Source organism: Trematomus bernacchii, unplaced genomic scaffold (genome assembly GCF_902827165.1).
Source record: "Trematomus bernacchii unplaced genomic scaffold, fTreBer1.1, whole genome shotgun sequence".
Taxonomy (NCBI): domain Eukaryota; kingdom Metazoa; phylum Chordata; class Actinopteri; order Perciformes; family Nototheniidae; genus Trematomus; species Trematomus bernacchii.
The window spans coordinates 31,745-56,704 of NW_022987889.1; the positions used below are offsets into that span (position 1 = coordinate 31,745).

The 24,960-nt window shown below is 39.9% G+C and overlaps 3 protein-coding genes, 1 long non-coding RNA gene and 1 pseudogene across 5 annotated transcripts; 4 read left to right on the forward strand and 1 right to left on the reverse strand.

Annotated features, from left to right (window-relative positions):
* The window catches only part of LOC117469882, a 38,522-nt pseudogene extending 27,917 nt beyond the window's left edge, over positions 1-10,605 (forward strand).
* LOC117469870 (low affinity immunoglobulin gamma Fc region receptor II-like) lies at positions 3,164-6,508 on the reverse strand. 2 transcript variants are annotated; one of them, XM_034114328.1, is made up of 6 exons: positions 6,463-6,508; positions 6,319-6,378; positions 5,909-6,160; positions 5,104-5,352; positions 4,484-4,687; positions 3,164-4,393 (listed from the first exon to the last, which is right to left on the reverse strand). In XM_034114328.1, the coding sequence occupies exons 1-6, from the start codon at positions 6,491-6,493 to the stop codon at positions 4,245-4,247; spliced, it is 945 nt and encodes a 314-aa protein (XP_033970219.1). In that variant the 5' UTR covers positions 6,494-6,508; the 3' UTR covers positions 3,164-4,244. The 2 variants fall into 2 exon arrangements, with proteins under 2 accessions (XP_033970219.1, XP_033970220.1); XM_034114329.1 differs by lacking the exon at positions 6,319-6,378 and having other exon boundaries at positions 6,463-6,505.
* On the forward strand, positions 8,285-9,370 carry LOC117469875. The gene is made up of 3 exons (XR_004554631.1): positions 8,285-8,408; positions 8,882-8,984; positions 9,177-9,370. It is a non-coding gene; the product is annotated as an uncharacterized LOC117469875 (long non-coding RNA).
* A 1,573-nt stretch (positions 10,606-12,178) lies between the features above and the next one.
* LOC117469883 (lamin-A-like) lies at positions 12,179-13,952 on the forward strand. Its single transcript, XM_034114348.1, has 5 exons — positions 12,179-12,268; positions 12,437-12,520; positions 13,067-13,213; positions 13,433-13,540; positions 13,794-13,952. The coding sequence occupies exons 1-5, from the start codon at positions 12,179-12,181 to the stop codon at positions 13,950-13,952; spliced, it is 588 nt and encodes a 195-aa protein (XP_033970239.1).
* A 3,006-nt stretch (positions 13,953-16,958) lies between these two features.
* On the forward strand, positions 16,959-20,131 carry LOC117469872 (low affinity immunoglobulin gamma Fc region receptor II-like). The gene is made up of 5 exons (XM_034114331.1): positions 16,959-17,010; positions 17,740-17,778; positions 17,902-18,165; positions 18,865-19,113; positions 19,203-20,131. Exons 1-5 carry the CDS (start codon positions 16,980-16,982, stop codon positions 19,334-19,336), a joined length of 717 nt encoding a protein of 238 aa, XP_033970222.1. The 5' UTR covers positions 16,959-16,979; the 3' UTR covers positions 19,337-20,131.
* The last annotated feature ends 4,829 nt before the right edge of the window (positions 20,132-24,960 follow it).

Here is a 24,960-nt window from a genome sequence, read left to right on the forward strand (position 1 = left end):
TGACTTTACTTCCTGATTTTTGGAAGACAAGACTGACCCAAGATACCTGTACATAGTGGAAAGTGAAATTGACATTGTCAAATTTAATAAAAATACAAAATAATGTTCACATTTGGGAACCGATTGGAAACATAGGACTCAATCTTTTGCTTCACATTGAGGGGAAGAGGCATTTTCCCATTGGTCCCAGTCCAGTTGGTTCTTTTCACCATTCTCCCATATGGTACAAATGGCTGTCTAGCCCTGTTTGTTTTTTTGACCTTTCAGATGTTGTTGTATAGCCTCTGGAGCAGAAATGAAAGATTTTTAAAAATGTTTACGTTTTGGTAAGTTTTTAGGGAAATGTTGTAATATTGCAACATTGGCCTTAGGTGGGAGCAGAATTTCTGTATTTCTACTCACATTGTCTGAATAAATATATTGAACAACTAAGGGTTAATTTGCAGGATTGATTGCTTACTTAGCCCTATATCAGTATATAGCATGAATAATAATCACACATCAGTCATATTTGTTATGAATAATCATTTATCATTTATTAAATAGTAAGTCGCTTTGGATAAAAGCGTCAGCTAAATGCAATTTATGAAAGCCTCACTCAGGATTTTTTTACCAAGTGTTTTTATTGCTCTTGGGGCATTAAAAACAAGATTTTAACTTTAGTTTTTTATATAATATCTGCATTTTCTCTTTTGAAAAACTAAGTCTTAGTTTGGCCATAGTTATTTAAAGTGGACCTATCATGCTATATTTGAATAATATAGTGTAGGACCATACCTATATAAGGCATATTTATACTTTTTTTTTCAAAATACCAAACAGATCATGCATTTTAGCCATGCCTCATTTTGCTCAATTTGAAATGTTTTAGATGTTTTAGCAAGGGTTGATTATGTGAGCAACAGCACCATCTAGAGGCCTGGCATATGTACTACAACGTCTCCAGCGCTTTCGAACGGCAATGCCGTGGTTGTCTCCTCCTGATTGGTGGAGTTGGCCCAATAGCCGTAGCGCCACCGTCCTGACGTCAGGACAGTGTTCAAATCTGGATCAGTTTTTATCAGATCCGTTGCAGCCCCTTTTTTAGAGATTTGGGTATGGAGGAAAATAGAGAGGGTTGTGTTTTCTGACACTTGGTGAGTTCCCTGGAACACCGGGGACACATATTCATGTATAAAAGACGTACAAAAGTGCATTTTGCATGATAGGTCCCCTTTAATATATAAAGACTATATATTATTGAATTACAAGATTAGATATACTTTATTTGATCTAAAATATTGATGTGTTCAAATGCTCTTCTAAACAAAACTGAAAGTCCATGAAAAGTTGTCTTCCTGTTTTTGTGAATGAAGCGCCATCTCCTGGTTAAATCCTGAAATTGAAAATCTGGCAACGCACTCTTGGAAAATAGTGGGAGGGCTTAACATTCCCAGATACTGGTCTTTGGCAGGTAGCCGGCAGGTAGCCGGCAGGTAGCAGGCAGGAAGCTGTAAGCTGGAGTCTGAAATAAGCTGCTCCATCTGTAGGTTCATCTCTCAAACAGTCAAAGTATTGAAAGATTGTAAAATTGAATTGAAGCCACTCTCCATTTAATGGACTTTGATCATTATTTTCTTCTGACTTAAAAGTATAAAGTATATAATAGTATAACTTAAATGAGCTGTTGATTAAGGTGATGGAATAAATAAATGAGTATAAGCTGTATAATTAAACTGAATATGAAATATTTCATCTTTGATGTTTGACAGGGACATGTTTTGGTCAAAACACTTTTGTTAGAATTATTATTATTATTTTACTTTATGAAACTGTTAAAATCAACATCTGTGTGTTTGTCAGGAAGCAGACAGACAACTAGCTAACCTATTGAGGTTTGAGGAAGAGCTGAAGGAGACATGGAGTCAACTGGAAATCCAGAGAACAGAGAACAGCAGAGTGAAGACAGAGGTACACACACACACACACACACACACACACACACACACACACACACACACACCACACACACACACACACACCACATACACACCACACACCACACACACACACACCACACACACTCACACACACACACACACACACTCAACACACACCCACACACACACCTACCACACTACACACACACACACACACACACACACACACACACACACACACACTCACACACACTCGCACACACACACACACATCACACACTCACACACACACACACACACACTCACACTCACACCACACCACACACACACACACCACTCACACACACACACACACACACACACACACTCACACACACACACGCACACTCACACACACACACACACACACACACACACAATCACACACACACACAACACCACAGACACACAGGGATTGAGTCTTGTGTGTATTGTCTCCCTCTCAGGTACAAGCAGTGAAAGAACCTGAGAATAATGAGGAGCAGCAGGAGGGCGTCCGCTCGGAGAATCAGACATCAGACTCAGGATTTCATATTGAGGTCGACCAACGGCGCAAATTCATCCGTCTCAGAAACACTTCCACTGAGGTAATGTTGTTTGAGTGGATAAACTCTGCATGAGTGCTTTATGAGTGTGAATAATGTAACTTATCCATATCTCAAATGAGCTGTTCAAACCATCAAAATGACTCGATGCCTAGAATCCAGTTTCTCTTGTTTTCATGTCATCTATAAACACAGTGGGTTCAAATATCACATTCATGTTGTCAGTCACTCTGTGTCTCATCCTCCGTCTCTCCCCTTATTTAACCTCCTGCAGTACAAACAGATGGGAGGCTGGGTGTTACATCTGCAGGTTAACGACAACAAATCCATCATGTACATATTTGATCAATCTTTGAGACTCGAGGCTGGAGGATTTGTCCATGTGAGTCTTTCTAGTTTTCTCACTTTATGTTGCATTTTTCCTTTTCAAATGTTTTTCATTCAGAACTGAATTATATATTAAAACACAAGAATGTAAAAAATGCATTATTACTTTCATTATTTCATGATTTAATGACTCTGCTTGTAATTCTGTGATTTTGTATTTTATTTTATTTACAGATGTGGGTTCAAGGTCAAGGTCGCAATAGTTCTGACACTCACCTGGTGTGGAGGGACCTGAAGCCCTGGAGATCTGGAGACAGACTGCAGGTCGTCCTCTTCAGCCACACTGGAAAGATGCAATATGAACGCTGTATGTAATCCACTTAAACAGAATAATGAACCTCCTCTGTTCTGCTCTGTTGATCTTACTCCACTTTTATTAGAAGTTTCAAATAAACTCTCAATTGAAAAAACACATAAAGCAGGAGTTTCAGGAAGTAGCTCAAATTGAGATGAGATGAGTCATGAGAGAAAGTTCCTCATTATAAACATTATAAACAGGAACAGCATGACTTCCTGCCCAAACACAGGTTGCTGTGACGCTCAGTGAAGACGAGGAGATCAACCATTTACAGACACACTTTTATTATTCTGATATTCAACAATTTAAAACATGTTTTGTGGTAAACAGATCTTCCTCTGATTGATGGCCACTGCTTTTATATTTTACTGAAAATCTACTCTTTTCGTTAAAAAATTATAATTTAGAAATCTCAGAAATGGAAATGTTTGAAATTGTGTTTTGTATTGATAGGTTCAGAAGCTGATGTGCAGCTTTGATAATATTCACTTTGGGAAATACCAACTTCCATGTATGTTTTTAATACATGTCACATGGGGTGCTACTTACAATTTATAAAAAATATATAGTTGAGTATTTGTATTAAATAAACAGTAAAGATAAGTCTGTTGTTGCTTTTTAACAAATGTCTACAGTTTCTACAGTTAAGTTAGCAACTATGTGAGGCTGCACAGCTGTCCTTTGAGCTATAATGCTACTATGCTTGCAGGAATGATCATGTTCAACCCACATCATTATGTTATATACGTTCAAGTTACGCCATGAAACTGAGAATGTTTTGCTGTTTCTACAAAAGCTTCTTGAAAGCTTCTTCTATATATTCACATACATTCATATAAAAAATATGTTGGGTGGGTTGTGTCTGAGAAGCTGAAAGTATCTGGAGTCTAAAATAAAACTCAGAACAACATACCCTCAGCTCGCCTTTTAAAATAAATGCATGCGTCAGTCAGTATCTCTGTGGTTTTTAACTTTGTCTTGAGTGTGAGAAAGTCTATGTCCTCAGCTCGTGGTGTTCTTTGTCTTGATGACCAAACTCTGATCTTTGTACATGAGTTATTTCTGTGTGACCCTGAGTTTCCCACAATGCAGCAGTCCCACCAGCAGCAGCAGCAGAACCACCATCACTACGGTGAACACAGTCCTTAAGACGAGGAGGACGTGAAGGGAGTGATCTGAGGAGGGACACGTCTCTCTGTGAACAGCTGCAAACACAACACAACGTGAATATATATAATAAAAAACTCCACATATATTCTACAAATGTAAACTACAGTGCATTATCTGACAGTCACCTTCAGAGATGCTGCACTTGTAGAGTCCTTCATCAGATTTAGAGACTCTTTGGATGGTGATGTTTCCTGTGGAGCTGCTCCTGATGAGGCGGCCATCTTTATAGAAATCAGCTGACAGGATGGAGATCTGGTTTCTGCAGCTCAGAGTCACAGATTCTCCGTCTCTCACAGGGAGGAGAGGACTCTCCAGGATCACAGAGCCAGCTGAGAAACAAAGGTTTTAAAGCATGTTCATAACATCTGAAGACACTAGTTCAGAGCCTGTGCAGGATGTGGTCGTGCCGTAGCTTCTTGGGTTTAAAGGTGGGTTGAAGTCCAAGCAGGGCAGACCAGGTTTTTACAGTTTTCTACAGAACTGCTGATCCAAAACGGCTTCAAGCGGGGAAAAAAAAAATCCCTCTGCATAACACACACACACCTGGACAGGAAGTAGATCACTGCACTTCACTAGATAATCCTAACTCAGAAACATACGAACAAAGAAACTTCTGTCATTAAAGTGATTCACATGATTTCTCTGTTTCTGGGCTCTAGATTTGAGTTATCTCTTCTTTGAGCTCTCTCTTACCGTCTTTGTCGTTTAATTAGATAATCTCATACATCTTATTTATATATCTCACCTCTGACAGTCAGCCAGCTCTCTGGTGATTCTCCACCTTCAGAGATGCTGCACTTGTAGAGTCCTTCATCAGATTTATCAACATGTTGGATGGTGATGATTCCTGTATGGCTGCTCCTGATGAGGCGGCCATCTTTATAGAAGTCAGCTGACAGGATGGAGGAAGTGGTCGTCTTGTTTCTGCAGCTCAGAGTCACAGATTCTCCCTCCATCACAGGAAGCACAGGACTCTCCAGGATCACAGAGCCACCTGAACAACATCGGCATCAAACGTTTAGTCTTATCTTGGTTATTTATAATAAAGAATAGGAGATGATTTAGACAGAGGGAAGAAATGTCATCCTGAAAATACAGTGAATGTAAAATATGGTATCATCATACACATACTGAATGAACATATCAGAAATAAACAGAACTACATGATCAATAAATCAGAAATTAGATAGTAACATAGAGTAGTGTACCGTCTACATAGAGATTGATATTGTTTAAAATTCCCTGAGTTGATCATTTAATTGATAAATTCAGTTTTTGTTTCTTTAAAATGTTCAGATACAAAATTGTTTCAACTTTGAAAAAGGTGTTCTGATCCCAACATATTTAAAAAGCTGAGGGTCATTACACTTCCTGCATATTTATGACACACTTGGTCAGAATCGATGTACAAGTAGGTCTTCACATAGAAGGAGTTTCCTTTGGTGTATTATAGTACATGCATAAACACATTACAATACAATACAATGTAAAATAACTACACATATAAAAATAAAACATGTATAATACAAGATATAATATGAGAAACATACCGGCGACGGTGATGTTGACGGAGTTGCTCTTCTCTCCTTTCTCATCCTCACACCAGTAAACTCCACTGTCTGAATCATAGGCTGATTTAATGGTGCAGTTCAGTGTTGATGAAGCAATATTATAACAATCCTTAATTAACTCATTGTTGTTCCTAAACCCTCTCAGAGCAGAGCCAGGACCCTCACAGAGAAAAGAGAAGGGTGTGTATTCAAAGAGCTGCAGTCTCTCTGCAATCATTTGCAAACCTGCGTCTGAAAAACAGAACAATGGAACATCTGATGAGTAAAAATGACTTTAAAAACTATGGTAAAAATCTAAGTAAATGTCTCCGTATCTCTCACACAATGCACGGACACACTGGTATTTCCTATTACCATGAGCATTTGTATCTTTAGTAGCTGCTACCCACCGTTGTTTCGCGTAGAGCTCTTCTGAGTATGAGCACCATACAGAATGAAAACACAGGTCACTATATCAAAATAAAGAAAACTGTAAATCAGCCTCATATGCATTGAATATAAAAGCATAAAGTTGAAAGAAAGCTGAGACTCACGCAGTCGGCTGCAGAGCGCTGTGACCTCCATGATGTCTTCCTGCTGTCTGAGCGTCTCACTGTGAGACACAGAAATATAATGTGAGTGAGAACTTCCTCTTCCTGTGCAGAGTGTTTCTGAGGCTGGGGTCAGACTCTCTGTGGTTTCAGCTCAGAGCTCTAGATGAAACCGTTAACAGTTAACACGAGGCTGAGAACATCATGAAAAAAACACATTACTCACTTTGTGCATGAAGTTATGGTCATGTTGAGACAGCACTACCCAATTTAGAAGCACAGTTCTCTCATGTATATTCTTCCTTTAGCATTCAGATTCACCTTCTTTATTGAAGCTCAAACTGCAGCTGATCAGCTTCCTGCATTGGGTCAATCTAAGGCTGAGACTCTTCAGATCTCTTGAAGCTGAAGCCTCATCACTCCTTATTTAATTGTGGGTACATTTAATTGAATGTGCTCCCGAACACATCATTAGTGATTAGTGTGTTTTGGGTCTTTCAAAAAAAGACCCGCTCACCCAGGCGACAGCGGTTGTTGATCGATCACGACTTGACTTGTTCAGATGATATTCGCTCCTCCCCAAAGACCTTTTTCCTGACCCAGAGCCCTCTTGATTCTTTCTCTGCTGCCTCTGTGATGTTCTTGATGGCTCTCCTCCTCTTCATGTCAGTGATGCCCAGTGCACAAGAGCTTTGTAGAGTGGTTTCCCCACAGTCCGTGTACAACACAACCTTTCTGGCCCGAGTGACATTGAACTCCTCAAGCAGGGACTTCAGGTGCAGCTGGTGCTCCTGGTTTCCTGGACTCATGTGTTATCCATTAAATGCAGAGACGGAACCTGTCCATGACTTTTCCCATCTTCAACACCAGTGACCCTAACCTTCCAGGTTCAAACCTTCTGTTTCCCCAGGCAATCAGTTCCTATTCCTGACAGGGATCACATGCTTCCATGCACTGAGATGGTGGTGACAGTCAGCCCATCCATGAAGGCCCTGATTGGTGGTTGGAGTATCCCTGACATGGACGAGGGTTCTCCAGTCATTGCAGCTCAGTCAAGAGGGACGTTGCTCACCACTGGCCTCTCTGATGTGCTTCTTTAGGGACTCCTGTTGGATCTTGTGGATCTTTGCGGCTCTTTTGTTCATGCTTGGCTCTGCTCCAAACCTTTCCTCAGATAGATTGACAACGATTGTTGTCTACTATCAAAATCTGCCTTAGCAGTTGCTACTAGCACCTCGTCAACGTCCTCGTCAAAACTCATGCCAGACTGTTGTCTTGCAGGCCTGTGCCGATTGAACTCCAACACTGTAAAGGAGTCTGTTGTGTGGAACTTCATGGGGTTCCTGGTCCTGGTTCTTCCTGTGTCTCACCAGGAAAGATCCTCTGTGTTGTGCCCCTTCCTCTCCTTCAAACACTTCTTCTGGATCTGGTTGAACCTTTAGGCCTCAGCTGTTCTTGCAGACCTTCCTGCATCTGCATTTCATACTCAGGACGGTTCGTTCATTGCCTTTAGTCGTTAGCCTTTGGTCTGTCAGGTTGGGGTGACCTGAGAAAACCTGAGATATCCTGCCCCTGCAGTAAAAGATCAGGCCTCTCATCCTTCATCATTGAACATTTGCTTTTCAACTGAACACATTTTATTGCAATGTATTAATATATAACCTGGCAAGTGAGCGCAAAGTCCAGATGTTTATGAACGGAGGCTCAAAGTGAAACTCAGACAACAATATGGTGAATACACATGGACTCAAATTTAATGTATTATACTGCATTTGCAAAACATGTCTCTTGCTGAGACAGTTGCACTTTAAAAAAAAAAGAATATCAAAATGTTGGGTGCTAAGAACTTTGATTGAAGAAATGAGGTGGTACTGCAAGAGCCTGTTAATGATTTACAGACGTTGTCCTCGCAGTCAGTCGAAGAGACGGAGACAAGCAGCACCCAACAGGTACGTGGTCGTCGCCTAACATTTAAAACACAAGATGAAAAGATTGGTACACTTTTTTTTGAAAGTGGGTCTGCATTATGAGTTTCGGTCAACCACAACTTTAGAGAAGAACAGATACAACATTTTATTTTGTGTCAGAGTGAAAACGTTGTGCAGATTCAAACTGCATTTCAACTGTACGTTGATTACAATTGCATTGATTTATAATTTCTACAGTATTACAATTGTTGAATTGAACCCTAACCCACATTTACAGATAGACTGTTAGTCTTAACAATAAAATGAACAGGTGTAGTCTTTTTAATGTGTAATTATTGGTAGAGCACAGAAGATGGCAGCAAAGTTTTCTTTTCATTTATTGGAGCTTCCAGCACGAGTACTGTTCAAACGATTATAACTCATGCCTTTAGTTTCACTTCTCTCTTTTCCCTGGAAGTTAACACAGCTTTTATCTGTTTTCTGTTCTTTTCCAGCGCTCCATGATGCTTCTCCACACAGATGGAAAACACCTTCAAACTCATCTCAGAACTCTCAGTGTTTTGGTTTTCCATCTTCTCCTAACACACTACTGTAGAGGTAAGTGACTGAATAAGAAGTCACTATAATGTCACTAATAACTCAATACTATGTGGTGACTATTAGGGCAACCATCATTTCTGTCTGGCTCTACTTTCTACTGTCACATATTGCTCTCTTATTATTTAATAAGTCTTAAGAAGAAACTTGTTTAATTGGAGGAGATCAAATGTACGTCCTTTACCTTCTCAGGTCAGTCTCAGCTGATTGGCTCCTCTCAGCCAATAGTAGCAAACCTTGGTGAAGACATCATTTTGCCGTGTTATCTGGAGCTGGGGGTAAATGCTGCCAAAATGACGTTTGAGTGGACGAGGCCCGACCCGAACCCAGATTCGTTCATGTTTGGCACACTGGTCAGACACTAAAGGATAAAAGAAACAACATGTTTGAGGGAAGAACCTCACTGTTCACCGATGAGCTGAAGAACGGAAACATTTCTCTGAAACTCTCCAACGTACAACTCTCCGATCAGGGGAAATACAGATGTTTCATTCCAGAACTGGGCCGGCAAACGTTTGTCCAACTGGTTGTTGGTAAGTTCATGTGGGCATGTTTTGAGTCTTTATCTTGAGAAGAGAATTGTAGTTATGTCTCCTTCTTTGGAGAAACTCTGACAATAAAACACTTAACTTTGTTCACCTTTAAAAATGTCCCCTTAACACATTTCATGTGCATTTTGATTTGTATTGCAGGTGATGAGAGACAAAACATTATCTTTCTAGGATATTTTTAGAAAATGTAAAACATTTTGATGATTGTTTTGGTGCAATTATGAGCTTTCTGTTCTCTTCCACTTCTCCCTTAAGCTCAACCTCAGGTGCTGTTTTCAGCTCGCTTGTACATTTAACAAAGATCCAAACTAAATCCTTTTTATCCTAATCAGCTTAAATAAGTGCAATCACCCTCGAGGATACAAAGAACAGCAAGTATTCTGCAAGTGCATTAGCTTCAAATCAGACAAACCATAGTAAGTGCTAGAAAAAGAAAAGAGTTGATGAGAACTTTTTTTAAAGTTAGATGTTATTGTCTAAGAAGCAGAGGAAACAGGTGGGTTTTCAGTGAGCGACAGGAGAAGTGTAGACTTTCAGTTGTCCTGATATCAATGGGGAGCTTGTTCAACCATTTTGGAGCTGGGTTAGCAAACAGGTGTTTTTATTGAGGGGTGCCTCGGTCCCACTCGCTATGAGGGAGTAGCCAGCCCACTCTTACGTTAGTATGTGGGTAGAAATACAACTAATTTACTGAATAATTCTTACACTTCCTGCTTTGTTTTCAGCATCCAGTCCTTCCTCTCCGCCTCTCATCAGTTTATCAGGGCTGGACGGTCAGAGTGGAGGAGTGGTGTTGCAGTGTGAGTCTGCAGGCTGGTATCCGGAGCCTGAGGTGTTGTGGCTGGACGCTGAGGGAAAGCTCCTCTCTGCTGGACCTCCAGAGACAGTCAGAGGTCCTGATGACCTCTATACTGTCAGCAGCAGAGTGACTGTGGAGAAGAGACCCAGCAGCAGCTTCACCTGCAGAGTCCAGCACCACAACACCACCCGCACCACTCAGACACACTTCAGCATTTCAGGTAGACAACATGTTACATGATGTCAACAAGAGATAAAAGTTTGCAATGATTCTGTCTCACATGTTTTCTCTTTTTTTTTTTCAGATGATTTCTCCATGGTTCCCATGCAGTTATTCTGCTTATATTGCTGTTAGCGTGTTGTTTGGATTCCTGTTTGTTCTCACTGTCGTCCTTTTTGTCTGGAAATGGAGAAAAAACATTGGTGGGCAAAAAAGATATATTATGTTATATATACGGCATTAAGCTTGTGATATTATAACATACATGTTAAATATATGTCTATTTTATTTCTCAAAGAGACAAAGAGATATCATACAGATGAAGCTGATAAAGAAACAAATAAGAACCTTTCTAAAGCTGAAGATCAGTGTGTCACTGAAGAAGAAAGAGGACCGCTGATGACACCTGAAACTGTGCAAATTGTTAAAGTAAGTGAATAAGCAGAAACTCTCTAAAGAAACACTCAACTAAACTGAAAATGAGTTTGTCTCTGAAGAAGAAAGAGGAAAAGAATAGCGAGAGATGAAATAATGCAAAAGGAGGTTTTAAAGGAAACAGTGAAGAGCAAACATCTAAGTGAGGAATGACACTACCTTTAGGAAAGGTAAAGAACATCTGAACATCAAGATACAGGATCTGCCAGAAATGCAATGACAGCAAGTTTTTGTTTGGTGTCTTCATTAAAAGTCACTTCTTATAATGTGTCTCTCTGCCTCTCTTTCAAATCTGAGCAGCAGCTCTTTGAGGAGCAGAAGAGGGAGGAAGCTGAGAAGAAAGTCCAGACCCTGAAAGAGGAGCTGGAGACCAAGAAGAGAGAGGTTTATTTTCATTGAAATGTTTAATAAATATGTGTCCCTCCTCCTCGTTAGGTTCTTAATTTTCCTGCTGTTCTTTCAGGTTGAATCTAAACAGTCTGAGCTTCAGGATCTCCATGCAGAGAAACAGAGGAACGAGAAGGACCTGCAGATCCTGAAGGAAGATCTGGAGAACAAGAAGAGAGAGGTTCATGTCTTCATCTTTTCCTTATGTATTTATTGTGAAACAGAAAAACATTAAAAAGAGTGCATGACCCCGACTGGACACCAACACACTGATGGTATAAGATCAGCTCCCTTGCTCTGTAAGATCATGCTCAGACAATCAGCACGTTTACTTTATTACATTCCCTTCATCTCACATGTATCATAGCGAGCCATCTAACTCTATATTTATGTTTGTATATTTATCACTGCTTTAATGTTAAATCGTTGTACTCATGTGTCTCTTTGTGTGCTCCCCCTGTTCCCAGGTAGCTGGTAAGTGATTGAAGTAATTAAAAAAAAAAGATATATGGATTTATTATCTTTTATCTATATGTAAAATAAACAAGGGATACTAATATACAAGATAACAGCAACAGCCAAAGCAAGTCCAATATGTTCATTTAGAAAGCTGTTAGATTATTCAGAGATAATTAGACTTCAGAAGAAGAGCATCACAGAATCTGAATATGTACATTCATTCATGAGAATGTCTGTTATATGAAGAGCTGAGGTTTCTCACTTTTTATTCTGCAATGAATAATTTTGTTGCGAGACAAGGAGTAACATGTTTTAATGTAATCCAGGATCCTAGATCTAAAGTAATGAGGAGGAAGAAAGCTCAGCAGGAAGTGGAGACACTGAAGAAGAAGCTGGAGACCCAACAGGAGACAACAGACACCAACATCAGAGAGGTTTCTGTTTGATATTCTACCAGGAGAGTTTCAGCTGGCTTCTTGTTTGTTTTCAGTTTAACTTTCTGTCTGGGTTAAAGTCAACTAGTCAAGTAAAGTAATATCAAATATATATTTAAATATGCATTAATAATAAAAACATGTCACCTTTCCTGTCTTTCCTCTCAGTTTGAAGTGAAGGAAGCTGAAGTCCAGCGGCTCCAGGAGGAGATTCAGAGGATGGAGACCCTGATGGAGTCAAACAACATGGAGGTTCAACTAGCTCCATGAACACTGATGCATATTCTGTATTAAGATTTCTAGTCTAGTTTTAGTAAGAAGGAACCTGTGAAAGTGTGAGTGTCCTGGTTCATTCAAGAAGTAAATCATAAATGATTCTGCTGAATTCTCATTCCTAATATCTTGTGACCCATTTAAGACTTTAAGTGTTGAATAAATGAGACCTGAAAGCTGCCCTTTGGAGCTTTCTTTCAAACAAAGTCAAGTTGTGATCAGTTCAGTGCACTAATCACCGCCTTGAAGTCAAACGTAGGAGTCAAGCACTGGTTACCCATGTTTGCTAGCTTGCACCATCTTCCCTGTGTAGTTTGCACGCTGACCAAAGGAAAACATATCCATGGAGGTCAGCAAAGTGTTTTTATTTATTTATTTAAATTATAACTACAATCCGAAAAAACAGGGGAAGCCTGGCTTCCCTTGGCCTCCGGGAGAAAACGCCACTGATGGAGGTGAAGATCTACAACTCTAGGGAACCGGTTCATCTTTATTGAATCTTCTGTGTGTTTATTTGTCCCACAGGAACACACAAAGAAAGATGTAGAACCTGACACTTCTCACTCTAAGGAGCCAAACCAGACCAGCTGTTACACTCAGGATTCACATTCAGGATTTATCATTGAGGTCCACACACGCCAATCTTTCTGTCTGAAAAACACGTTCCACGAGGTAACGGTAATCTTGTGAATAACTTTAGGTATATGTAGAACAGTAACTCAACCCTAACCCAATGAGCGGTTCAAACTAAGAGAATGACCTGTTGATTACCCAAGAATCCATGTTGTCTTGTTTTAATGTAATTTATAAACACAGTGAATTTAACTTCAACATTATAACATTAATAACTTAGTTATTCTGTTTCTCGCCCTCCCTATGTACCTCCTGCAGGACCAACAGCTGGGAGGTTGGGAGTTAAAACTGCAGATGAACAAGACAACACCCTTCACGTACACATTTGAGGACTCTTTCAAACTCAACACTGGAGGAGATGTCACTGTGAGTTTCAACTTTTGCATCTTTAAAAAATAAAAACAATAATAATATAGGATGTAAAGGCTTGAACAGCTACAGTGAAGTTGTTGTGCATCCTCCACCTAAATACGATAAACCTCTACACTCTAATTAAGACATGAAATAAATAAAATAGTACATTCAAATAGTTCCAGTGACATATTGGTGCAGAACATGCACGATTTAAATAATACATGACTTAATGATTGTTCTTGTCTGTGACCTTTTTATTTTACAGATAACATGTAAAAATCCCAGAGACAATCCTGCTGACCTGGTGTGGGAGGATCTGCAGTTCTGGAATCCTGGAGACAAACTGCAGTTTTCCCTCAGCAGCAACACTGGAGAGGACCAACACATCGTAGTTAAAAATCTATTATCCAAAGATAAAAACTAACCTCTTTTGTTCTGCTCTCATATTGTTTTCCTTCAGTTGATCATACCCTGCTTTCATCAAAGGTTGCAAATAAACTCCTTCACAGTATATAACGTGAAAAGTAAATGCATTGAATTGCAAAGTCTATACTCCTGGAGAAGTCGGTGCTTTATCAGCAACAGGAAGTCATGAGAGAAAGATAACATATAAACATTGAGGAACAGCATGACTCAGAGATCACATTGTATATGGTATAGATATAAAACCCACTTTACTTTTATCATTCTGGTATATTACACTTTTCAAAACATATTTATTGGTGAACAGATCTGCCTTTCTCAAACCACTGCTTTTATATTTCACTGAACATCAGTTGTAGGCATTACATGATTAAGAAATCTCAAATATGGAACTCATATAAAGACAACATGTTAAATAAATACATTTAAATATGTGAGCTAATGCAAATTAGCTCACGTTTTGTAATTGTCTCAAGAACTGTTATTTTGCATGATTACTGGATTTGAAATATATATTTTTTATATCAATGTTTTCTGTAAACATATTATCCACTACTCCTTTTTCTGTAATCAAGATAATGAACAGTTTTAAATAAGGTTTTATTTTTAAATATGCTCGTGTAACGTTTGGATGATATTTGCTTTTAGAAATACGAGTTCAAAATGTGTTTCTTTTTTATATTTCCTGTGATTTGCAACTTCAGTTGATAGATAAATGTTTGTTTTTGTGATACGTGCACGTTCTTTGATAAGTTCAAACTAAATCAGGTGTGACAACTACATTTTTTTACTTACATGTTTAAATAAACACTTAAAATAAGTTTGTATTTTCTGCTCAAATATCACTTTTGTCAGTCGTACAGCACTCAGATCTTATACTTGAGTAAAAGTAGAAGTACTCAGATCTTGTACTCGAGTAAAAGTAGAAGTACTCAGATCTTATACTTGAGTAAAAGTAGAAGTAGTCAGATCTTGTACTTGAGTAAAAGTAGAAGTAGTCAGATCTTGTACTTGAGTGAAAGTAGAAGTACCAGAGTGTAGGAATACTCTGTTAGATAGATAGAATGGGAGGGATGAACCACTCTTTAATGGTCACACATGCAGAGCACACAGCACACAGTGAAATGTGGCCTCTGCATTTAACCCATCCTAGTACTAGTGGGCAGCTATTGGACAGCGCCCAGGGAGCAATGGGAGTGAGGGAGGAAGGGGGATGCCCGGTGCCTTGCTCAAGGGCACCACGGTGTGGCCAACATAGCACAGTCCAAGTATCAGCTCCCTGTGGGAAGGAATCATCGAGATATGCCCGTGTCCCTGTACCAACATTACAGGGTCCTCAAGACAGCTAAGTATTTCACATTGTCCAATTGTCTCCATTTTCACACCAATTAATTAGAGGGTGGCCAACATAGCACAGTCCTTAGCAAGCTAGCTGGATGGGCTCCAAAAAAACCGTTTATGTTTTTGTATCACTGAAGCTTATGAAATTGTTTTTAGTTCTATTATTAAATGATAAAATAAGATTTTTTTTTATCATTTTTGTTATGATATCTAATTATCTGCAGTGTTTTAGTAAACTGACTATTCAGGAGACAGAGTTGCTGATCATGTAACCTTCCTTTGAATATTACATATTAACCAATAAACCTACTTCATTTTTTTTGGAAACATGCTTTCAGGTATAATAACTACATTTTGATGTAAAGCCTCACAGATTTCAGCTGAATAAAAAATGGATGCAGTGTATTCCTCCCTCTGTCCACCAGATGTCTCCACACTCTCAGAGTCATGTTGAACTCCTCACTTCTCAGAGTGCAGTCACATGACCTGGTTCACCTGCTCACCTGTTTCCACTTCCCCTCATCAGCCTGCAGAGTATAAGTATCCTGCAGCCTCTGGGTGTCTTTAAGCTTTTTATAATCAAACACTGAAATGCAACTAGCTTGTTTGCATGTGGGTCATTTCCCTTAGCAGCCACCGACAGATAGTGAACTTTCAGCAGACTTTTCTCCAACATGGGGGCCACTGTTCTTGCTCTTGTAGCTTTAGCCCCTCGTTACTGTTTCAGCTTCTTCTTCTTTCACTTTCAGAATAAAAACCACACGAGGAACCCACAGACAGAAACAGGTAGACGGGCCCCTCAGCTCACGCGCAGCCAGCGTCTGAAAACCACCCGGCAAACACATGCAGTAAAACTATTTGTATCTGGACACCGAGTTCTTTAAGGTAGCCTGATGTACCGTGTGGTTAAGTGAAGGGCTGATCAAGGTTGTGTTATTAACAAAGGGTCTGCTGATCACAAGACTCATGCATTAGTACATATGGGCATTTCTTTCTCATGTAGTTCTACAATCACCTCCATAACAGATGAAAGTAATAGAGGCGGCAGTTTGTTAAATATTATTATTTAAGTATGTGAATTAAATTCAAATGAAAGATTTTACTTTAATATGCAGGTCTATTGGAGATGTTGCTTTATTCTGACCAAATCACACAAAGGACCAGGTCATTGACCAGATGTTATTTATGTTAAAATCAACTTTTCAAACGGCCTTTTAATTATATTGTTAATATTATTGTTATTATGAATAAACACATATATTGAGTGGGTATCACGTGCATAAGAAGGATTTAAAACCAAACCAAAACTGACAATTATGTTTCTCGGGGGAATTTGCCAATAAAGATGTGGCAATAATTGAGCCTTGTGGTACTCCATATTTGAAAGAACGCATCATAACAATGTTTAATTCTGTGTCAGTAGTTGTGTATTTAAAATGTATTTTTCCGTCATGTCATTTTGCTTTTTGTTTGTCTGTTTTAAACATCAAGACGTAAAGTTGTCTTTCTCACGTGTGAGTTTTTGGCCTCAGCCTCTAATATTAACCCCACCACTGACACGTATTTCCTTCCATGACACGCGTCTGAGCTACAAGGCGTTTCATTAGTGAGCCACACAGGAAGAGACCACCCCTCTTCTTCTTTTTACATTTCAGTGTGAGGTTCACTCAGTCAGCAGCCAGACGCCATGGAGGCCACAGCGCTCTGCATCACACTGTGTGAGTACTGAGTCCTTATCTGATGTTTTTCATATAAAAGATGTTACTAGATCATATTAGCTAAAGGAACATATGGAGGTAGATTTGTGTCAATATTATTTGTGTGAACAGATCACTAACCCGTGTGTAAATGTAAAAAAAAGTCTACGCATGTCACTGCCATTTTGGGACGATGACGGGGTTTCAAGCATTTTTAGATGCAATCTGAAAAGTAATTGCTGCTTGACGTGCATTTTATAAATTCTTTACACATTTTCCATTCATATTTTTGTGATTTTACAAATCCTTTTGGGAATTTGTGGATGTTTTTGTACATTTACACACGGGTTGTTGATCTGTCCAAACACATGATATTGAGACAAATCTACCTCCATATGAATATATACAAATGATTAACATTTTAAGATTATTCAAATGTTTTAATTCATGACAAGACGTTATTTTAATGCAGAGGATCTTCTAGGTGAGATCTCTTATAAAATAACTTGTATTTATTTTATGTTTATTATTAAATATTTAAATATATGTATAATAAAGAAGAGCACATATAGATGATATTACTTATTGCTGCTGCATGGCCATTTGCACTATTCTCTTTTGTGCATTTTGTTTTAATGGTGAGTTGTTTTAAAAGTATTATGTATCAAAGATACATTTAAACAATAAAGTCAAGGTAATAAAATCTAATATAAGAAATCTATGTGATGTTTGGCTCTTTTGTCTCTGCAGGGATGACGGTGTTTCTGCAGCTCTGTGAACAGAAAGCTGGTAAGAAGCTTGTTTACCAAAAAGAAAGCAGAAAAAAAATGCAACAAAACAAAAATAAAGGTCATACCTTTATTTAAAGTGCTATATGTTAATCTCAACAACACATTTATTTTTCTGTGTCAGATACAGATGTTTGGATCGAACCATCCAGACTTCAAGTCTTTGAATACGATCCTGTCTCTTTAAGATGTGTGGGCTTCGATGGTTTGACTGATGTGAACATTTTACGGTGGAGCAAAGCAGGAAAGGAAACTTGTGATGGCTCAAAATGGGGCTCATTGAATGAGAATAAATGCACCATTAAATCTCCTTATAAAGAGGACAGTGGAGATTACTGGTGTGAGGCTGGAGGGAAGAAAAGCGTCTATGTGGACGTCATTATCACCGGTATGTTGACATTAACTCAGCAACACTCTCTTTCTGTGTGTATTTATGAAATATTCAACACAAAGACAAGTTCCCTGTATGTGGAAAACAACTTAGCAATAAACCTGATTCTATACAATGTTTGTTAGAAGAACATAAAAAGTGCAATGATGCTAAGGTTATACTATATACTATATAATAAACATATACTTTTTAAGCACGAAATATTTGTATATCTTAATATTGTTAAGAAAGAACAGAATTCATGAAGAAAATGCAATGAAAGCAAACAGCGTGCACAAAGCTGAGCGTAGTCATTAAGTATAGCCTACTATAGCCTACTATAACAGATATGTTTCAAGTTGTTTCAAATCTAAACCAAATTGTGGTTTTCTTCTGTCTCTGATGTCATTTTAATATTGTCTACAAATATTATATAAATAACACACTCAACGTTCAATGCTGCAACGATATCCAAAAAAGTGTCATATTATGAACCTCTATGCAGACGATACACTGCAATACACAACTATTTAATTTCTGATTTATTCATCTATGTGTTCAGTTTATTTCTGATATTTTCAATCATTCTGTAACATGTTGCAACCTGACTTTACATCACAGTATCTTCACAATGCCTTCGTCTAAATAAAAAAAAGATATTGTAAATAACTTCTTCTACAAAACTCAAACTGAATGTTTGATCCCGATGTTGTTCAGGTGGCTCTGTGATCCTGGAGAGTCCTGTGCTTCCTGTGATGGAGGGAGAATCTGTGACTCTGAGCTGCAGAAACAAGACGACCACTTCCTCCATCCTGTCAGCTGACTTCTATAAAGATGGCCGCCTCATCAGGACCAGCTCTACAGAGAACATGACCATCCACAAGGTTTCTAAATCTGATGAAGGACTCTACAAGTGCAGCATCTCTGAAGGTGGAGAATCACCAGAGAGCTGGCTGACTGTCAGAGGTGAGATAATGCATTATATCTAACATTTGGGGAATATATGTGGAGTTTCTGGATTATATATATATATTCACGTTGTGTTGTGTTTGCAGCTGTTCCCTCCTCGGATCACTCCCTTCACGTCCTCCTCGTCTTAAGGACTGTGTTCACCATAGTGATGGTCGCTCTGCTGCTGCTGCTGGTGGGACTGCTGCATTGTGGGAAACTCAGGGTCACACAGAAATAACTAATGTAAAAAGGTTAGAGTTTGGTCATCAAGATAATGAACACCACGAGCCGAGGACATTATCACTTTCTTCAGCGTTGGATCTCTTCTTTTGCTCAGGTTGAGTGTGAGGTGTGTAACTTCTCTGTGTCACATGATGGTACGAGCAGCAGCTGTTAGACTTTCTCACACTCAAGACAAAGTTAAAAACCACAGAGGTACTGACTGACACATGCATTTATTTTAGAAGGCGAGCTGAGGGTTTGTTGTTCTGAGTTTTATTTTAGACTCCAGATACTTTCAGCTTCTCAGACACAACCCACAGAACATATTTGTATGTACAGTAAATGTAGGTGGAAGAGGCTTTGTAGAAACAGCAAAACGTTTATGGTTATATTGGGTTGCTGAAAGGGTCAACAACTCACAAATCAATTTACAAATACAAAATGGTATTTTTAATATATAGTTAATTTAACTGACGGGACATATATACAGAAACATATTTGGAAGTTGGTATTTCCAAAAGAAATATCAAAACTGTAAATCAGCATCTGAACTTTTCAATTTAAAATACAATTTAAAATTCATTATATCTTCATAGCAGAACATATAGTGCTGTATTATAGTTTTAACGTACACAATGACAACAATACACGATTCATAAGATCTGTAATGATCGTATATACATTTCAAATCCAGTAAACTCAAAACCTTTTATTTTTTTAATTTCCATATTCTCGCCTTTCATAAGAATGTTTTGACTGAAGAAAAGTATATTTTTATAACAATATATAAAATAAAGATATGTTCACCACATTTTAAGAAAAATGTGTTTTGAATGGTTGAATATTCCAGAATAATAAAAGTAAAATGTTTCATTGAGCATCACTACTGTCCTGCTGTTCCTGATGTATATTGTTTATAATGTGTGTAATGTGATAACTTCTCTTATGACTCTTTCCTGTTGGTGATAAATCTGCTCAGACGTTACACATCTTTTTCACGAGGCAGCGGACAAGAGCATCAAAAGACGCAAATCTACATTTGTTGCTATGTAGATGATGAGCAGGAGTTTATTTGCAACTTTTAATAAAAGCAGTGTAAGATCAGCTAAAGGAAAATAATATGAGCAGAAAAGAAGGGGTTAGTTATTGTCTTTCAGTGGATTTTATACAGATTCGATGATGTATCACACCCTTGTCGCTGTAGAGGGTGAACCACAGCATGTCTCCAGAGCTCCAGGGCTTCCACACCAGGTCAGTGGGAGGATAACTGAGTTCACACATGTGTACCCAGATCTGTAAAATACAAGTTCACACTCATCAGACGGAATAAATTACTATTTGTTTTTACACTTGGAATGTTTTAATATAGAGGGAAAATCTTGCAACAATATTGGGCGTATGTTAATGGATGACATGAAAACAAGAGAGAGAAAAGTACATTTAGATTTTGTTCACACTTAAAGTACTTATACAGAGGTCCAGTGGTGGCTGGTGGAAAATATTTTAGGTGGGGCTGTGGAAATGGTGACCAAACAATACTAGGGGGGTCCGGGGGGATGCTCCCCCGTTAATTTTTTTTGAGAAAAGACCCCCTAAATTATGACTTCTGGTGATGTTAGAGGGGGGGGGGGAAGGACAATTTGAGGCTTAAAAATATGAGAAGACTGATCAATACCTCCATAATCTTCAGTGTGGTTAGCTATGAATCTTCCAAAACTTCCAAACACCTTGTCCTGGACATAGTTTCTACAGCATAAACTGTGCAACAGTACAGTAGGCCCACACAAACTGCAGAACACCGGGCTTTGGGAACACTCAAAACTGATTTAATTCCCATTTAACCTGTTAAGGGGCTTTTTCCCCCCGTTTTTTTTCTCACGAAACTGTGTCTCAGGGCTTCTTAAAATGTAATAAACTATTCATGTGTCCTACTCAGAGGAAACGCAGCTAACTGATGATATGAACCATGTTTACCGAAACAAAACACAAGTCTCACAAGAAGCGTCTAAATGAGCCCTGAGCGGAAAAATGCTAACGCACTCTAGGTATAAATCAATCTATATACTTATCGGATATGCACAAACAAGCTTATGCTAACAAGCTGAGATTCCACAGATTCTAGAAATATAAGTATCATCACTGAGCGATCAGAACTCGCGACAGGGGAAGCAAATACAGACATCACACGACGTAGCTTTAGGTAGCAAAACACGGAGATATGCTCACCTTTTGCAGAATAACAATTCTGATCAAAAACGAGAAAAACGCAGCTGAAGGTTAATCCATAGGTTAATCCAATGTGTCTGTCACTTTGAAAAATGATTGATGATCCATAATTCCATTTTTATGTCAAAAACTGAGTTTTCATTAGCTGCTAATGGTAGCTTCCAGAGTGTAGGACAGCTTCCTGTTTTGTCTCCTTGGATACGAGTCCAAACAACTCACAGACTGCACCGGGCACTGACGTAGGAGCCCTGTGACCATCAGATTTGACGACGCTGATTGACTGAAATTATGTTTCGGCGGCATAGTTTAAAGATAGCAACAGTTGGCTTCTGCTGCACTTGCTGCCCTCTCGTCTGGGCGCTGTGCATAGCGCCCACACGAGAGAGGGTAATGATACACGGGAGAGGCCAGGCAGGAAACATGTGACTTATCAGTAACTTTAGACATCGTAACACAATTTTAAACGAGATTTTATTGTAGATTATACATTTTACTGATACCAATTATATAATATTTACCTTGTTTATTAAAAATAAAAATAAAAATAAAAAATAATAATTCAGTGGAAGTGTCTATGAGACGGATATATTCGTGGTCACGATGTCGGTGTGTGTGTGTGTGTGTGTGTTTTAATGCTTATGGATTATCAGAAATCATTTCAAAGTGACACAGACACATTGGATTAACCTATGGATTAACTTCAGCAGCGTTTTTATCGTTTTAATGCCATTGAAGACCACTGTGTGTGTGTGTGTGTGTGTGTGTGTGTGTGTGTGTGTGTGTGTGTGTGTGTGTGTGTGTGTGTGTGTGTGTGTGTGTGTGGCCTAGCATTACTATCCTTGTGGGAACCTACATCTGTTTACACAGTCACGTGTGGGGACTGGCTTCCCTTATGGGGACAAAATGGTGGTCCCCATAAGGGGAATCATTAATTTTAGGGTGAAGACTTGGTTAGGGCTAGGGTAAGGGTTAGGGTAAGGGTAAGGGTTAGGGTTAGGCATGTGTTGGTTATGGTTAAGGTTAGGATAAGTCTCCAGGAAATGAATGTAAGTCAATGTAATGTCCCCTGAAGTGATGTATACATGGTATGTGTGTGTGTGTGTTTGAGCCTTGCTCTCCACCTCTTCCTTTAGGTCCTTCAGTTCTATCGGTGACAGGGGATAGGCACAGGCACATGTTTCATATATTTGTTAATTAGCACTGTTGAGATGTCAATTGAAGTCGTTGAGATTGATTGATTGAAGTTGTTGCATAAAGGAGGGGTTTGAGGGTGAGTTTGATGAAGGCCGTTTCCTCCCTATGGGCCAGGTAAATATCAGCATATGCCGGAGCTTACTTACGGCCCATAGCACAGCCGCACAGTTGTAGGTAATGGTTACTGTGAAATACAAAATCATTCCGGGTGAGGGTGAGGTGGAGTAACTGGATGATGTGACTGTCGGGTCTGGCTGGGTTGGGGTATTTATTGAAGGTGTGTTGAAGGGCAGAGAGGCCAAGTGGAGTTTCTATGTTGTTGTATAATGAGTCTACATCTAAAGAAAATAGAAGGGTGTGACTGGGAATGGGGAGGTTTTTTATTTTATTTACAAAATGATAGGTGTCCTGGATGTAGCTGGGGTGGAGTTTGGAGAGGGGATTCATGAAGTGATCTATGTATTCTGTGATGTTGTAGGTTTCAGACCGGCAGTCACTGACGATGGGGCGGCCGACAGGAACCACAGAGGGGACCATCCAAGTCTCCACAGGCTTGTGGATCTTGAGGAGCAGGTAGAAGAGGCGGGGCCTGGGCTCCTCCGGACCATCCAGATATTTAGTTTGTATTTTGTTGATGGATTTGTTTCTGTATAGTGTTTCTGTAATGTTCCTAACTAGTGTTTGTGTTTCTGATTGTAGTGAGTGTGTCAGTGGTCTGTAATATGTGTTGTTATGTAATTGTCTATGTGCTTCTAGTATGTATAATTGTCCCTGTCCTTTATGACTATTTGGCCCCCCTTGTCTGCTGGTTAAATGACTATGTGTTGGCTGTTACCTAATGTTTTAATAATATTTCCTTCCAGTACCTGGGCAACATCTCAGCCGTCTGGGTGGTCCAGTGTATATCTTCGTTATTGACTCTAAAGAGAAGTGGGTTCATTTCCGGTATGAAGTTATATTTCAGGGCTTTGGTGTCGTGATAGCTGTCAGTAGAGTCTGCTGTTGAGGGTTAAGTTGGTCTGAAAAGTTGATGATGGGGATGTATATGGTGGCATTGGGGAAGGTGGTGGTGGTTTGCTTCCACGTTGCCTGCAGTTGTTTGGTAGAAGTCGTTAGTGAAGTCTCCGAAAGTCCGTTATTGAGTCCTATTGAAATGATGACCTGTGTAGTGTTATGGCAGGGGGAGAGTTTGTTGAGAATGGCTGTGAAACTATCAATCTCCAGGTTTGGGTGTGAGAAACTGGGGATGCGGGAGAGGTTGGAGTCACCTAGGATGATGGTCTTCTTCCGTGTCACCAACGACCATGCCTGTAGTTTCCGGGGAAGTCTGGGGTGTCTGTGTGGTTGTTTGAGCTCCGGGGAACCAGGTGCTGGCGCAGAGACCCTGGTAGGTTGAGAGGTGGATGCCTCAGATGTTGGGCTTGAGGTCATTCTGACTTCCATAGAGCCCTTTATTATCATTGATGTAGAGTTAACATCCACCTCAATGCTCTTGGTGGCTTCACAGGGCTCTGCGACAAACAACTCTGGCTCCCTCTGCTGGTGGTGTGGTGGATCTGAGGGTGAAAGGGATGAAATGGTGTTACTGCATGGCAGAGCGACATTGCTGAAAAGCCGTGTCTGCTCTGAGAGGTTGTCGGGAGGCTGGGGAGTGGGTGAGGAGGGAGGAGAGGGAAGAGGGGGTGAGGAGGGAGGGGAAACGGAGGGGCAGGCCAAGGATCCGGCCCGGGTTCTCCCCAAATGGTCAAGCACCCTCTGGGAGAGTGGATGGATCTCTACCTGTACTCGCCGTCTGGGGTTACGCTGAGGTAGTGGGGTCCGAGTCACTTCTCCGGGCCCCCCCGCCTCATCCCTCCCCACGGACGTACAGAGGCTTGAGGGAGTGGATAGTGCAATGGGAGGAGAGGAGGGGAAAGGAGAGGTAGGAAGGGAAGAGAGGGGAAGGGGTGGTTTAGGGTTAGGCAAGGGGGAGACAGGAGACGAGAGGAAGGAGGGAGGTTAGGGTTAGGAGAGTGAAGCAGTGGGATGGTAGGTAAAGGAAGGGGAGTAGGAAGGAGGGGGGAGGTCGGAGTAGGGAGGAGAGGCAGGTGAGGAGAGTGGTGGTAAGGGTTAGGAAGGCTGCCTGATGGTTGGGGTAGAGGAGGGAAGTCCAGGGAGGAGAGCCTGGCCGGTGGAGACCCCCCCTCCGTTGAGGGGCCCCTGGTAATGAGGTCCCTCAAG